The sequence below is a fragment of the Leptosomus discolor genome, chromosome 2 (genome assembly GCF_034619465.1).
Source record: "Leptosomus discolor isolate bLepDis1 chromosome 2, bLepDis1.hap2, whole genome shotgun sequence".
Classification (NCBI taxonomy): Eukaryota; Metazoa; Chordata; class Aves; order Leptosomiformes; family Leptosomidae; genus Leptosomus; species Leptosomus discolor.
In genome coordinates, this window is record NC_141392.1 from 22847569 (window position 1) to 22862477 (window position 14909).

At 43.8% G+C, this 14909-nt stretch overlaps 1 protein-coding gene across 2 annotated transcripts; it reads left to right on the top strand.

Moving 5' to 3' along the window:
- Positions 1–1166: 1166 nt before the first annotated feature.
- On the top strand, positions 1167–14005 carry ENTPD6 (ectonucleoside triphosphate diphosphohydrolase 6). 2 transcript variants are annotated; one of them, XM_086460742.1, is made up of 13 exons: positions 1167–1425; positions 2675–2751; positions 3547–3690; positions 4865–4940; positions 6538–6573; positions 7741–7829; positions 9161–9273; positions 10172–10236; positions 10594–10695; positions 11166–11306; positions 12202–12258; positions 13318–13430; positions 13702–14005. In XM_086460742.1, exons 1-13 carry the CDS (start codon positions 1167–1169, stop codon positions 13789–13791), a joined length of 1362 nt encoding a protein of 453 aa, XP_086316868.1. In that variant the 3' UTR covers positions 13792–14005. The 2 variants fall into 2 exon arrangements, with proteins under 2 accessions (XP_086316868.1, XP_009945685.1); XM_009947383.2 differs by having other exon boundaries at positions 9194–9273.
- Positions 14006–14909: the final 904 nt, after the last annotated feature.

Sequence of the window (14909 nt, forward strand, 5' to 3'; positions counted from 1 at the left end):
TAATTTGCTCCCCGTAAGTCACCACTGACTGTATTTTAGTCATCTGGATGATGCTGTGCGAGTGCTTTTACATTTCTTGAGTGGTGCTTTGCTATGGTGTCTTTCCTGGTATTGGAGCTGCATGGGAGCACTAATTCCCTGGATCTTCTGTCTTGCCTTTTAAACACTTGATTTTAAATTGTCCAGTCTTCTGGGACCTCCTTCACCATCCAGGAACTAGCAAAGATAACAGCAAATGATTTGGGTTGCCCAGAGAGGGTTCTGGGATCTCCATCCTTGGAAGTTTTCAAGGTGCAGTTGGATGTAGCCCTGAGCATCATGGTGGGTCCCCATAGCTGCCCATCCTTTGAGCAGGAGATTGGATGAGAGAACTCTTGAGGTCCCTTCTCACCTCAGCTACTGTATTTAGCTTCTCTGAACTCTCCTTACTCTGTTCCTTCTTAGGCCTCAGTAGCAATGGGGAAAAGAAGATTTATGCAGCTTCATGTCTTGAAATTAGCTGCAGATCTCAATGATATGCTGAAGGAGGATGGGTATGTTCCTTCTGAATTGTTGGGAAAGTAGTGTGCAGTCTTGTAGGCATCCAGCAGCCATGGAGGCTTTGATGGTTAGGACAAGCAACATGGAAGAGAGGGATTTTGCAGTTTTACAAGTGATTTGCAGGTGAATCCCACATTTTTGAATGCAGGATTTTACATTGTCCTACGGGAATAAATGTGAGCATTTCACTGCAAGTTTCCCTGTGTTAGCTGAGAGAGATTTGAGCACTGAAGACAGCAGCTGATATCTCAGTCCTACTCCAGGTGCTGCAGGCATAAATCCTTTTACTTGCCAGCAGTAGTCTGTCACTCCCTGTGCGTGAGGGGATTTTTACCAGGCTGTTTGTTTCAGTGACTTGCTGCTTGCTTTGACTATCATGCCCAACTTTCTTATCACAGACTAAACCAACTAACAGTTAAGTGTTTAACTAATGCTCAAGTCAAGTTTACTCCTGTAAGTTCCTTATCAAATAACCATCATACTCTTGGATCCTTTCTGCAGGTATAGGAAAAAACCCATATCTTTTCTTTTCTGTTGGATGTAGGAGCGATGTGGGAACCACCTGTTCTGTGTGATGGACAAGAAACAAAACATTTGATAAAGGGAAGAAACACAGTATCTGATAAATGGAAGCCATGAAGATATCAAAGCGGTTCTTCGCTTTTGGGATTTTGGCATGCGTAGCTATTTATGTTGCATACATAAAATGGCACTTGGATTCCAAACCAGTCGTGGGAGCAACTGAAGGAGTTGCTGAAAGCAAGGGAGACAAACTGAACCATCAGGCAGTGACCACAGATCCCTCGGTCTTTTATGGAATTATGTTTGATGCAGGAAGCACGGGAACTCGCATCCATATTTTTAAATTTACACAGCAGCCAAAAGGTATGGCCTGCTCATTGCATGATAGATGAATTCTTCTGTAACATATGGAGCAGATTATTGATGATTCTTTTCTAGGGATTGCTTGAACAAACATGCTTCAGCTCTTTCTAGAGAGCCATCAGGAAGTGTATTATGATTCAAGTATGTGGGTTTGGATGAAATTACAAAAACATTCAACAAGGAGAAGATGCTGTGATGTCAGAATGTGAACTAAATAGCAGCTGTACCTTTAGAACGGTGCCTTGAAGAATTACAGTTCTTCACCGGAGTGCTTGATGGAAGAGAGGCTTGTAAATTCACAACTGCCTTATTCCCCCGAATTTTCACCATGAGGTTGTTGGCAGTTCCTGGCAGTTGTCTGATTTAGTGCATCCTTGGCTTCAGTGTTGGATTTAAATTGCAAATTGTTTGGTTAAAATTGCTGTGTGTTGCATCTGAATAGAAAGCATTGCTGGGAAGCAAGGCAGAAGTGTACAAAAAAGCTCCAGTTTTCCTCTGGAGTCCTAAGCTTCATTTGTGTAGGTGTCATCAGCTCATATTTGTGAAGCTCTTAAAGATGAAAGGACCCATGTGTTTGCTGTTAGTAGGTGATCTGAGGATGCTTTTAAGGATTAGAAGAGTGGTGTATGGTGTGAATGGTCTGTGGGGAGCACCCTGGGTTTGCAGAATGGGCTAGTGTAAGGCTTAGCCACCAAAGGCACTAAACAACAGTCTGTGCATTTCCTTCTTTGAGTGTATTCCCAAATCTTTGCTTCTTCCTTGCTGCTTCTCTTTAAACATAGTTTCAGAATATACTGCAGGGAACTTTATGGAGTGTAGTTCGGTACAGGAGGAGGGTGTTGTTGAGCTCATGTTGTTTTGCCTGCATGTTCATCTAATTGTCTGTACGGCAGGTTTCCAAAATACTTAGGTCTGGCTCCTCTTCTGCCATTGAAAATGATGGTAAAGCTTTTGCTGGAGTCAAGTTTAGCCAGCACAGAGCACGATGAAACTTGGGGTCTTTGTTATGTTACTGGTGCAGTTTGGAAAGCTGCACATAACAGCTGTAAGAACCCAAAGAGAACTTGCATCCGTCTGGTGATTGTCTGATGTGCATGAAAAATATGTGCGTAGCGGACGCCAGCACCTGAAAAACGGTCATGACTTTTAAAAATGTTTTTCTAATGATGTCATTTGTAAAACGGTTTTCTTTTTGTGTATGCAAAATTATTTATACCATTACTTATTTTGGAATCCTGCTTTTGAACAGAGACTCCCAAATTAACCCATGAGACGTTTAAAGCACTGAAGCCAGGTCTATCCGCGTATGCTGATGATGTTGAAAAGGTAATTTTGTTTCTGTTACTGTAAAAGTGTGTGCCCCAAAACCTACTGGTTTTGATACGCCCTGCAAATCACGTCTTGCTGTGGTACAGTATGCTGAACTGTCTCAGTTCTGGGAAGTGTCTCTAAATAATACAAGCCCATAGCAAAAGCTGGTCAATATGCAGAGGAGCAAGGACCAGAACACATCTAGTTGCACTTGGTGGTGTCCTTATTTAAGCACAGTGGATGTTTTTCCTCTCTCTGCCTTAAGAATTTAATTGCGCTTAAGAAAATGACAAAAGAGCTGTGTTGGAGTGGAGCAGAGCCTTCTCCAAAAGTGACCAGAATTGGATTCTCAGGAAAATAGTCTAAAAAACAGGCCAAGTACTAAGTGACTTCTCTCCTGTCTCGCTTACTTTCTGGCTTGCAGGGATTTAGGGACTTCCTGAGACAGACTTACACCCAGCTCATAGTATTTTACTGGCTCCGAAGGTCTTTTTTCTCAAGGATTTGTCATGCTGCCTTTTGAAGCTTTTGTAGCCAAAATATTCAGTGGAATACAGTTCTGTGTCACTGTTTGAAAAAGTGACTCTTCCTGTTTGTTTTTGACCTGTTCCTAGATAATCCCCATTATATCCACCAGGTCTCACGCTGTAAGAGATAGTGAGTCCTCCACCTTCTTCTGACTCCTTGTGATATTCACTTGTCTCTGTTCCAGATTTACAGCAAATCATACTCTCTGATCACCCTTCTGCCCTTCCAAGAAAGACAAATCTAGAGAGTTTCTAAGATGCCCTTTTTGTTCTTTGCTCACAGAGTGGCCAGGGAATAAAAGAGCTCTTGGAGGTGGCAAAGAAGGAGGTTCCTATGGAGCTGTGGAAGTTTACCCCTCTGGTCCTGAAAGCCACAGCTGGCCTACGGTTGCTGCCAGGAGAGAAAGCTCAGAAGTTGCTGGATAAGGTACTATTTCTTGTCTCGGCTTGCTTCCCAGAAATTTTACAGCAAAATTTGATCCCTTCTGTGTAAGGTACATACTCCTTTGTCTTCATGCACATGAACCATTCCCGTCATTTAACCCCCAAAGCAGTGCAGAGCCACCTGATCTCAAATAGGGTTGGGGGGAGAAATTGAATGAGCACAAGCACAGAGGAATGACAACAGCTCCGAATAAGCCTGGAGATGACATGTAACATAACAAGTGTAATGAGATACTCCTAACAGTTGCCTCAGACTTGTTCTTGCAGGGCATGTTTGTTGGTGCTTTTGATCAGGACGCTGCTATTTTGGAAGGAGCTCTTTGCTATTTGGTAGGCCATGGTATCAGCCTGCTGCTGCAGGCTCCTTGCTCCTTTATATTGATTGGAAATAATGTGAATTGCATTAAAAAGCGTGTAATATATGTTTAATATTTTAAAATATTACCAAAAAAAATATTATATTCTAGACCTTACAGCTGTGGAAACAGTTTAAGTGTGCACTAAGTGTACTTTTTTTTTTTTTTTAAAAGAAATAATTGGAAGGAAGAAATGTGGCATGGTTGAAACTAGTTGTCTGTATTGTTCTCTGCTGCCTGTAAGCTGGCCCATTCTTTTCCACATTGAATTTCAGCTGGACCTGCTGGAGTTGTTCCTTTAGAGGACTCCAGAAACCTAGGGCTTTGCTACCTCATGTAGCATCCTACATCTAGCGTAGAGGACCTCTCACAGCCAACATGCTCCTGTTAAAAATGCCATTCCCTGGGGCATTGCTGAAAGCCAGTGTGTCCATCACCTGCCTCTCCGTGCATGTATAATGCCCCGTGGGCTGCCACTTGCAGCAAAGTAAACTGGGTTCTCTTCCCTATCCGTGTCCATCCCTTGTTAATGGCATTTCTGAGCAGTCTTCATGCTTGAAAACCTACACATCCATCCCTGTCTCTGCACCAAGCTGCAGAGCCAGCATGTAAATCACTGGCCTTTTATAGTGGAGTGCCCGTTGATGCTTTTTGGGCTTTTGAACTTCAAATAAAGTGGTGAGCAACAGTCAGGATCTGCCCAAGAAGAGGAGCAGTTGTGTATAACTGGAGTTTTTAAAAAACCTTGCTTTTCAGCTGAAAAAAAGATTTCTCTGAGTGTAACTTTTATTTGAACTGCAGGTGAAGGAGATTTTTCAGGCCTCCCCCTTCTTCGTGAGGGACAACTGCGTGTCGATCATGAACGGCACCGATGAAGGTAGGCTAACTTGTGGAGGTGCTTTCTGCAGTCCTGGAGATTCCTGCTGCAGTATTACAAGTCCCCACTCGCTGTAGTGGGAACCCACAAGCAGCGTGTTTGACACCGTGTTTATGCTGCCTCAGGCAGTGCCTGCTAAAGAGATCTTGTGCTGTGTTTTCGAATTTGAAGTCCTGAGCTCTGTCCTGGTTTTCAGAGCTCTGAGTGGGGCAGTTCCTGTGGGATCACCAGGAAGCCACTGTGCAGTCAGCACTTCTGGAAAGGTTTCTGCTTATCTGCTTGTTGAGACGGTCTTCAACAACTGGTTTTGCACACCCTGCTCTTGGCAATGCTCATCAGAGCTTTCTGGAAGTGTTTGGTCATAATGTTAATTATAACTGATCTCATGAGTGTGATTGTGAATTCAAGCTGAAAAAATGTTATATAGAAAAGAAGATACATGCTGAAGTCAGTTGATGCTCATCAGAAAATGCTGAGGACAGAACCCAGAATCAGTCTTGCTTTAAAATAATTTGAAGGAACGTGTAAATTCTAAGTAACTGAGTGTGGAAATGTGTTTAAATTTGCTTAGAGACCAAACTTTAAAATAGCTGGAGCTGTTTGGAGCTGTTTATGAGTTTCTCTTTTACTGCTTAATGGAAGAAAGAGACTGTAATTCTTCTTTTTGTTTTGTTTTAAAATCATTAATAGCAGTGACAGCCTTGGTTCCGCCAAGGGTTGGACTGGACCATGTTCCCTAGCATGCCTTGGGTTTTAACGACATGGATAAATAATTAAATTTGTTAACATAAGGCCTACTAATTCATCTAATTTATGGAGAAAAGATTTATAAACCAAGAATAGGACAGAAACAGTGTGGCTGACAAAAATGCTTAGAGGAAAATGGGAAAAATTAGAGCACTGAAAAGATGAAAATTCTTAGTATTCAAAAGGAAAGTTGAGTGCCTGAGAACAAACAAAAGCCTACCAGCGGATGTTTTCCTAGAAAATGAACAACGTGAGCGTCAGTCATTTCCTTGTCTTTTACCTAAGGATGGAAGCCTTTGTGACTTGTCGCCTAAGTTTTTGACCTGTGAAACACAGAGTTCTCCAGGCATTTCGTATATGGGGCTTCTCTTCCAAATACCGCATAAGCTCTGGTATAGAAGGTCATTCTCTTTGTTCAAGGCGTCTAATCTTGGGTTTTGACAGCCGTTGACAGTTGTGAGAACACTAGCTTTGGGGCAGGGTAGGTCAGGGGAGCTCAGCAGAGCCAGTCCTATTTGCCCTTCTTGAAGGTGCTTCTTGCTTAGCTCTCAGCTAGTCATCCTTTGGAGGCTTTGTGTTAGAAGTCCTCCGTTTGTGAAAGGGAGACAAGGGAGCTCGTGGCAGATGGTCTCAGGTGTCTGTCTGTCGTTGGATGACAGGCTCTGGTTTGCTGATTGTTTTGTTTAGACGGTGCACTTAAAGAGCATGAGAAAACTTAAAAATGCCTTCAGCTGAACAGATCCTAAAGTAGGAAGACCTTGTAATACAGCTCGCCTTATTTGTTACTGTTGTTGGAAGAAATGAAATGGTACGATCTAACAGTGCATCTTCCGAATCTTTTCCTTATTAGGTATTTCAGCGTGGATCACAATAAATTTTTTAACAGGTACGTGTACATGAGCATGTGCATAAAGATATGACTGATGCTCTAAAATTTGTGCTGTTTTCTGCCCCTGCATGGGATTTGCTCATTCATTGGGCTGGAGAGGGAGAAAGCAGGATCTGGGAATAAGTCAGCAGTTGTTTTTTGGCCTGGCCTATTTAAGTCGTTAGGATTTTGGCCATTTACTTGACAGAGTGAGGAATTTAATCCCTTTTACTAGATGTTTAATGTAGCCTTTCTTTCAATTCCCTGTAGGGTACCAGAGCACTTTATTCCTTTTTTAGAGTCTGCCACTAGCTCTGGTTTAATTTTTAACGTGGGTATTCTAGATGTGCTTGGCTGCTGCACAGAGTGAAAGAAAGTGCTGTGCTACTTCCTTACAGTTTTATAACCTAGAAATACCACAAGTGTTTACCCTGCTGAGTTAGAAAAGGGTAGCTGAGGAGTAAATAAAAAAACTCAGCTGAAGCGCTCTCTGACAATAAGTAAAGCAGCCTGCCGTCCAAGCACTCTATTCAGCACACACAGTGTGTAGAGCAATACAGTAAGTGCTCTAAAGCTTTTTATGCTTACAGGAAATATCAGAAAGGTCAGAGATCTTCAAACATGAGCTATCGTGAGGTATGCCAAGGTACTTGGCACAAACTAGTCTTGTCAGGAAGGTGAATTTGAAGGATCTTACTGAGAAGAACTGGATTTAAGTGAGAAGAGAGGTGCTGGCCTGGCAGCAGGAAGATTTCCAAGAGAGCTGAGTCTCTTAGGTCAGCTCTTTTCAGTCTGTCATCCCCTTGGCGATAGGAATCTACAAAATATCACTTAAGGGATCAGGGAGAGGTGGCCAAGAAAGCCACACTCCTCTCTGTTACAAAGTGGTTGCCAGAGTAGAGTTTCAAAAGTGTCCTTGCATCCACTGAAAAGTGTTTAGGAATCCAGTAACCAAAGCTGCTGTAATTAGGGCATGAACAGCTGCCAGAGAAATAAGAGAAACTCTGTCACCTGAAGATTTTCAGGTCACCCCGATAAAGCCAGAGTCAGTGCCCAGCAGATGACAGTATGATTTAGTGCTGTCTGGAAGCTGACAGATGGAGTTAGATTGTCCTCTTTCTTTACCACTGTACTTCTGGTTTTGTTCCTAGCCAGTTTCTCACAGCGTTCTGTCACACATTTCAGGTAGCCTAGATGATCCGCAGAAGAGAAGTGTAGGGATGCTGGATTTGGGTGGTGGATCAACACAGATCACCTTCCTTCCACGCACCGAGGTAATGTGAACATGCACGCTGTTGGGAAATGCTGGTGCAGAAACCAGTAGCTGCTCAGATTTGTTTCCCTTGGAAACAGACCAAGAGTTTGTCAGTGTGACACGGAGCCACGCTTCTGACAGAAGAACCTAGGTCACTTGGTCACATCTGCCTTGTTGTGGTCAGTCACGGAGGCATTCACAGCTCTTTGTCAGTCCTCTTACTCCAGCTCTGTGGGTTGGTGGTGCATGTGGTGAATCTGCTGCTTTATCTTGGGGAAAATGCAGTGTGTGCCTGAGCATTTTAATCCTTGACTCTCAGTTTATGCTGCTTATAATGAAGACCTCAAAGGCAATGCTGTTAATGAATTCAAGTCCAACATTTGGCCTATATTGGGTTTTAAGAACACAGCAAGATGCCTTCTCAGTCCTTGTTCCTGGTTTTCCTGAGCTCACTCGGTTGCAAATGAAGGCTTTCTAAGGAGCAGCTGTTATTATGCGGTAAAAAATACATGCTGATGTTTGTCATCTCACCTTCCTGTTGTGGCATTTTTATGGGTGTTCTGTGAGCTGGAAGCCCTGTGGATGTGGAGATGTAAGGCTCTGGTCTGAGCAAGGATACTGTTCACAGTAAACCTGCATAAAAGCAGAGGGTTGAGATGCTGTATCTAGTGTCCCAGCCTGGGCTAACCAAGACATTGTGCTCTTACAGCAGAATGACAGGGGATGTGAAGAGTCCTGGATGTGGAAATTCTGGATTTGGAGTTGGTGTTAAGATATGAGCACCATGAAAAGAACATCATGGCCTGAGCTTTGCTCCGCACAAATGCGCTAGCAGTGCTGGTGCGCTTGGGGAAGAGACTGCAAAATGCTTTAGATAATTACCCTTTCATTTCCTTAGACCACAGGCTGATCCTCACTCTGTTCCTTGGCAAGCACAGGGATGTGCTTTTCCTCTGGCTTGTGAAAGTTCACAGCTGAATTCACTTGAGTAGGAAGTAAGTGCGTGCCTGGCTTCCATACTATTTTGCACACAGTTTTCCCTAGTGGGGATCGTGTGAAGAGGCAGTGGCTGTAGCCTCTTGAGAAAAGCAGTTAAGAGCTGGAATAAGGATTCCTTTTTAATTAAAATAATTCTTTTGTATGCCAATTTGTTGTGGATACAAACAGAAATATTTAGCCTCTGTCATGTGAAGATGCTATTTTAGCTCCAGGTTTTGTGGTTGTCTTGTGTATCAGTCAAATTAAAATACTTGCAATTTCATCGTTTCTCTCTGAACCGTGCTAGGATTGTTTCACATTTTTCCCCACATTTTGGAAGATGATGTTGTTGATGTTTGCTGCTGCTGGCAGACACCTTGCAGTGGCATCTTTTTCTCCTTCCAGGCAACTCTCCAGACGTCACCAGCTGGCCATACAACTTCATTTCAGATGTTTAACAACACTTACAAGCTGTATTCGTACAGGTTAGTTGTGGGAAAGAGAGCACACTGTACAGATAGAAGCTTTCTATGAAGCCAATGAGATCTGGGTGTTTTGCTGAAGTGGGATCCTTGCAAATGAGTACTGGGAAGAAGAAGAGAAACCTGAGCCACATCACTGTGGTGGATTAACCTTGGCTGCCCACCAGGTGCCCACCAAGCTGCTGTGTCACTCCCCTTCCATCAACAGGACATGGGAAGAAAATACAACAGAAGGCTCACGGGTCAAGATAAGGACAGGGTGATCACTTACCAGTTACTGTCACAGGCGAAACAGACTCAACTTACAGAATTTAATTTAATTTATTGCCAGTTAAACAGTAGGATAATGAGAAATAAGAACAAAATCAAAAACACCTTCCCCCTGCCTCTCTCTCCTTCCCAGGCTCAGCTTCACTCCCAACTCTTCGACCACCTCACAGCCAAGTGGTGAAGGAAGATGGAGCATGGGGATCGCAGTCAGTTCATAACGCTTTGTCTCTGCCATTCCTTCCCCTGCTCCCAGTGTTTTGGGCAGAGGGAAGCAGCTTCTTCCCACCTGTGTTTGCTGTGGGTTGTGTTTGGGCTCAAAAAGTCAATTCTGTATGCTAGAGACTGTGCTGCCTTTGAGGAGGGTCAGAGAAACGTTAGGGGAATGCCTTCAGCATTCCCGGTTCTTCAAGAGCTGGATTACCATTGACAGCTATTCAGAGAGAGGGATTATCCTTCTGGGTAAGGTAGCATGAGTGGGTTGTCACACTGTTCCCCTTAATGTGCATTAGCTGCTGACTCGAGCCCTTTTGCTGGGACTGTGTAAAAGGGAGTGGCATGTCCCAGCCAAGTTGTCAGTGGAGTATCGGAGGGAGGATGTTTGTTGTTCACAGAGACTTTTATCCCTTTGCAGTTACCTGGGACTCGGGCTGATGTCAGCAAGGCTCGCCATTTTAGGAGGAATTGAGGGAAAACCCTGTAAGTTACGGGCACTCCTCAAGTCTTGGCTCAGCATAGAGTGCGTAGCCCTGTTGTGAGAGGAGGAGCTGTCTGGCTCCTTCCCACTGGGCTCAAGGTTCCTGAGCGGTATGTGGACTCCTGTCACCACGGCTGGGTGCATTTGTGATGAATGCAGGAGGTGACAGTGCTAGATCCCAGGAGACCTGGATTCTTGCCAGCCCTGGGGCGGGGGGGCCATGGGACATCTGAGCCATGACTGGGCTTTGGAGGTGCCTTGCTGAGGCTGTGGGACAGCATGGAGCAGGGCTGGGGGTGAAGGGTCTGAAATTAACTCCTTATGTTTTTCCCTAATGGGGCTTTGTTTTACTTCTGCAGTAGGAGAAGGGGAGGAATTGATCAGCCCTTGCTTGCCACCTGGCTTCAAATCTGAATGGCAACATGCTGAGATAGTGTACAAAATTAAAGGACAGAAGGCAGGTATAGTGATTTATCGCTCTTCTTGCCTAGGCCAGCATGCTATGAGCAGAGGAAATGATATACTCTCAGCCTCTTGCAAAGACACTAGATTCTTTGTTTACTGTTCTGTCTGGCTCCTCCTGATGTGCTGTTAAAGAGATTCTGCAGCTCTTTCCTCTTGTGCCATGATGTGTCTGTCCAGTCAGTAAAGCTGCTAGTAGTAATGCCGATGGAGTTGAGCAGTCCTTGAATAGGTCTTTCAAAATCCTTCTGTCTCAAATGATGTCCATCTCTGGTCTGTTGCATGCTTAGTCCCAACCTGAGGATGGGAAGCATTGCTGCTGGGAGAAGATGCAGATTTCACTTCTCTGTGAGGAGCTTACAAAGCGCTGTTGTGCAAAAGGGAGCCTGCTTCCTGGCGGATCCTAATAAATTGTGTGTATATTTAACTCTCTCCCTATAATACGCTGGGTTTCTTTGCTGCCTTTCAGGTGAGCCTCTGTATGAGTCTTGTTCTAACAAAGTGGCAAAGATGCTCTACAAAAAAGTGCATAAAGCTGAGGAAGTGAAGGACTTGGATTTTTACACTTTCTCCTACTACTATGACCGTGCAGCAGAGGTTGGTCTCATAGGTACGTTTGCTCCTGTTTTCATTTCATTTTAAATGGCAAGTTGTGGAAGAGATGGTAACATTTACACACGTCATGATGCTTTGCTGAGCTGTCATGGTAATTTAGTGTTTTGTTACCCTCTTGTGCAGTGTTGGTCTTAGCTGGATATTGAATGCTCTTTAATTTCTGTAGAGAAGAAATGGGGCCGTGAAATAGGATGCGCAACTTCTGGTAATGGCTTTTAAACAAACCGTCTGCATTCCAGAAATCGTCGTTGTCTGATTAACTCTACAACCCAAACCAGAAAAAAGCCCCTATAATGTTAAACAAATTTCTTGGGTGGTAAAGCAGTAAAGTGATCTTGGGCTCTGTGTTTTGCTTGACTGACCTTTTTAGATGGAATGAAGATTTTCAGACAATACCACATGCATTCAGAATGCATCCATCTCTTTTCCAGGGGTGTGCTGGTGTGCAGAAGACTGTTGTGTTCAGTGGTAGAAAGCAGATGATGAGATCTCAAGCTAGTTTGGACAAATATAACCCCCTCCTCAGGCACTTTGTTTTACAAATCATTTCAGATTTAGTATGTTGCAGAGCACCAGCACCCTGTCAGATCTGGTCAAAGGCGTTAACTGTGTTCAGGCAGCACAGGGCAGGGCAGCACAGACATGGGGACAAGGTGAGAGAGTCTGTAAAATGTGTTTCTTTAGGAAATGAGACTAAAAGTTCTGCATAAGACAAGGCTTTTCAATCTATATTAAGAAGCTTTTAAAGATTCTTTTAGCTTTTAAAGCAATTGTGAGTTTTGTCATTGATTTCAGTGGCTCAAGGTTCAATTTCCAAACAGCTTTTATGACTTGAATCTACAATTACCTTTGTACAAAAACCATAAAAGACCATGTTGGGTTTTTTTTAGATAAAGAAAAAGGAGGAAGCTTAACTGTCAGTGACTTTGAAATTGCAGCTAAATACGGTGAGTAAAATACAATCAAACACACACTAGTAACTGTGTGTAAATTCATACCCAGGTGGCAAAGGTGTGACATGCTAAGAAGCCTAATTTTTTTTTTTTTTTAAAGTAAATATTGAGGACCTCTCCCCATAGCATCTCGCCAACGTTTCTGCTTATTTCTGAAAGTTTCAACTATTTTTATATTAATTCTTGCTTTTGCAGCCCACGTAAGACACATCTTACAATACTTGTATTTCAAAACTCCCTCAAGAATTAATGATAAACTTGCCAGTTAAGTTGTCCTGAAATCACGCTTTCTAAATAGATGTGGGGGTTCTCATCCTGTTAGCATGCCCCGTTCTAATGTGGTTTAATTGTTCTTTTTGTCTTAAGATTTGTTCATGTCCTTGATTGTTAATCAGAAAAGGGGGAAAACCGGTTCATAGCTTTTCGTGTCATTAGCTGCAGAGAGAACTGCCTATGCAGGTTTACAAATGTAAACATTCTTTTCTTAATATGACGAACTCAGGCTTTGATCAAACTGACACGGGGCCTTTTGGTAAACTTTATGAATGACTGAACAATTGTTACAGTTCTGTTGTCTGGACTACCATTTGTGTAACTCATCCTGGGAAAGGAAGTGGGATTTGTTTTGGTTTTGTCTTTTATTTTTCTTTTCTTTTGTCCTTTGTTTTTGGGTGGGGGGTGGTGGTTGGGGCCGTGTCAAAATCTCTTGAGTGCTTATGATCAAGAAACACATCTGAGGTTGCTCAGATATTTAAAGGCTTGAAGTAGATAGAAGAAAAGTTGGAGGCCCTTTTCATCCTTTCCTGGAGAGATACAAGAAACTCAGCTGTCTTAGGGGAGAGACAGAATGTCTTGGTCTTCCTTCCAGTGTGCCAAAGCTTTTGTGCTTCTGCTAACGTGTGCCTGTCATTTCACCCTCATTGTAACAGGTTCCATCACTGCGCAACTGAACTGACAAGAGGTGTTTCATGGATTCATTTGAGGTTTTTCAGAGCTGGGCTGATGGTAGGCCCCTACAGTGCACATTCAGATCACTCTTTTCTTTCTCCTTAGTGTGTAAGACCATGGAAATCAGCCCCGGAAGCAGCCCTTTCCTCTGCATGGACCTCACGTACATCACCTTCCTCCTGCAAGAACTGGGCTTCCCAAAGAGCCAAGTCTTTAAGGTGATGCACAAAATGGATTGCTGGGAGGAGTGGGCAGGAGGGTGCCGAGGCAGTAGTCGTTGTGCCAGTAGCTCGGTCCTTGATTTGCCTTCTTGCTACAGCACATGCTCTGTGATTGGGGGTTGGAGGGACGCTGTCCCCACAATGGTGATAGCCGGTTGTGAATAACCTTCAGCACTGTGTTCATCTTGCGTGCTTCTCCTTCTCCCAGAAAGATGTGTTTTAACTTTTTTGTTTGCCTTTTTTTTTTTTTACTTTTTTTTTTTTCCAGCTTGCCCGGAAAATTGACAATGTTGAAACGAGCTGGGCATTGGGAGCCACTTTTCATTACATTGACTCACTCAATAGACTGCAGTTCTAAAGCTCCTTGAAGGTGACTTTTGGGAATCTCAGTTTTTGGAAGCCCAGCATGGGAGAATCTATCGAAGGGCTTGCTTTTGGCTTCCGGAGTCCTTTGAGAGGTCATCATAAACTAGGCCCCTTTCCTCCCACCCCCTGCCAAGTCCTCTCCATCACTAGCTCTTTTTTACAGTGCAGAGTGCAGTATCTAAAGAATAAGCCTTGATTTGACAGCATCTACCATCAGCTTGATGTAAAACTTGATCGTTGTTGAAGGAAAACCAGGACTCTGCAGGACGTCTATGATCTCTATGAGAAAAACACACGTTTTTTTGGAATGTGCCTGTACTATGTGCTTGTACTGTGCTGAAGCTGCTGTAGGAAATGGTCACTCCAGAAGGAACGCTTTACTGTCCTCATGTCAGGGTGTTTTTTCCTGTTTGTCAGCAGTTTTCAGTGATTATTTTTATTTTACCACGTGTTTGAAGGTGAACTTGTGTCTGTGCGTGCAAAGACAGTGGATCTACCACAGATGTGCTGCTGACAGGCAGCAGCTTTGAAATGCAGTGTGGAAGTCTCCACTCTGCTTTCCACTTGCTGAACAAGAAAAGCTCAGGAGCAATCTAGAAACTGGATATGGACATGGAGACAGGAATCAGAGCCTGTATGCCTTGTACAGTGAAAGCTTGCAGCCTGCTGTTGGTTCCCTGGCTGTTGGGAGATGGATGGTGGAAGACAACATCAGATTTGCTGGATCTGGGTGAGCAAGGCCTGGGGCTTGGGTACAGGGTTCATGATGGATTTGACAGTTCTAGAGTCCGTGGGGGTAAGATCAACAAACAAGACGCAGCCACAGAAATAAGCCCTGAGCGTGGCTCATTGGACCTCATAGACATTTGTGCCTTGGCAAGGTTAATGCAGGGCCCAGGGTGAATGTTTTTACATGGTGTTTTGGGTGCTGCTTCCTGCCGACGCATCTCACTTTGAGAAATGAATGTATTGTGGTTGCACCAAGCTCTGGCAGGGTAGCTGCAATGCACCACTCCAGTGGTGTCCTGTATGCCGGCTGGAAGTGATCTCGGAGGCAGCAGGAGCTGGGGAGGCATGCTGTGCTATTTGTAATCTAACTGTGGAATTGTG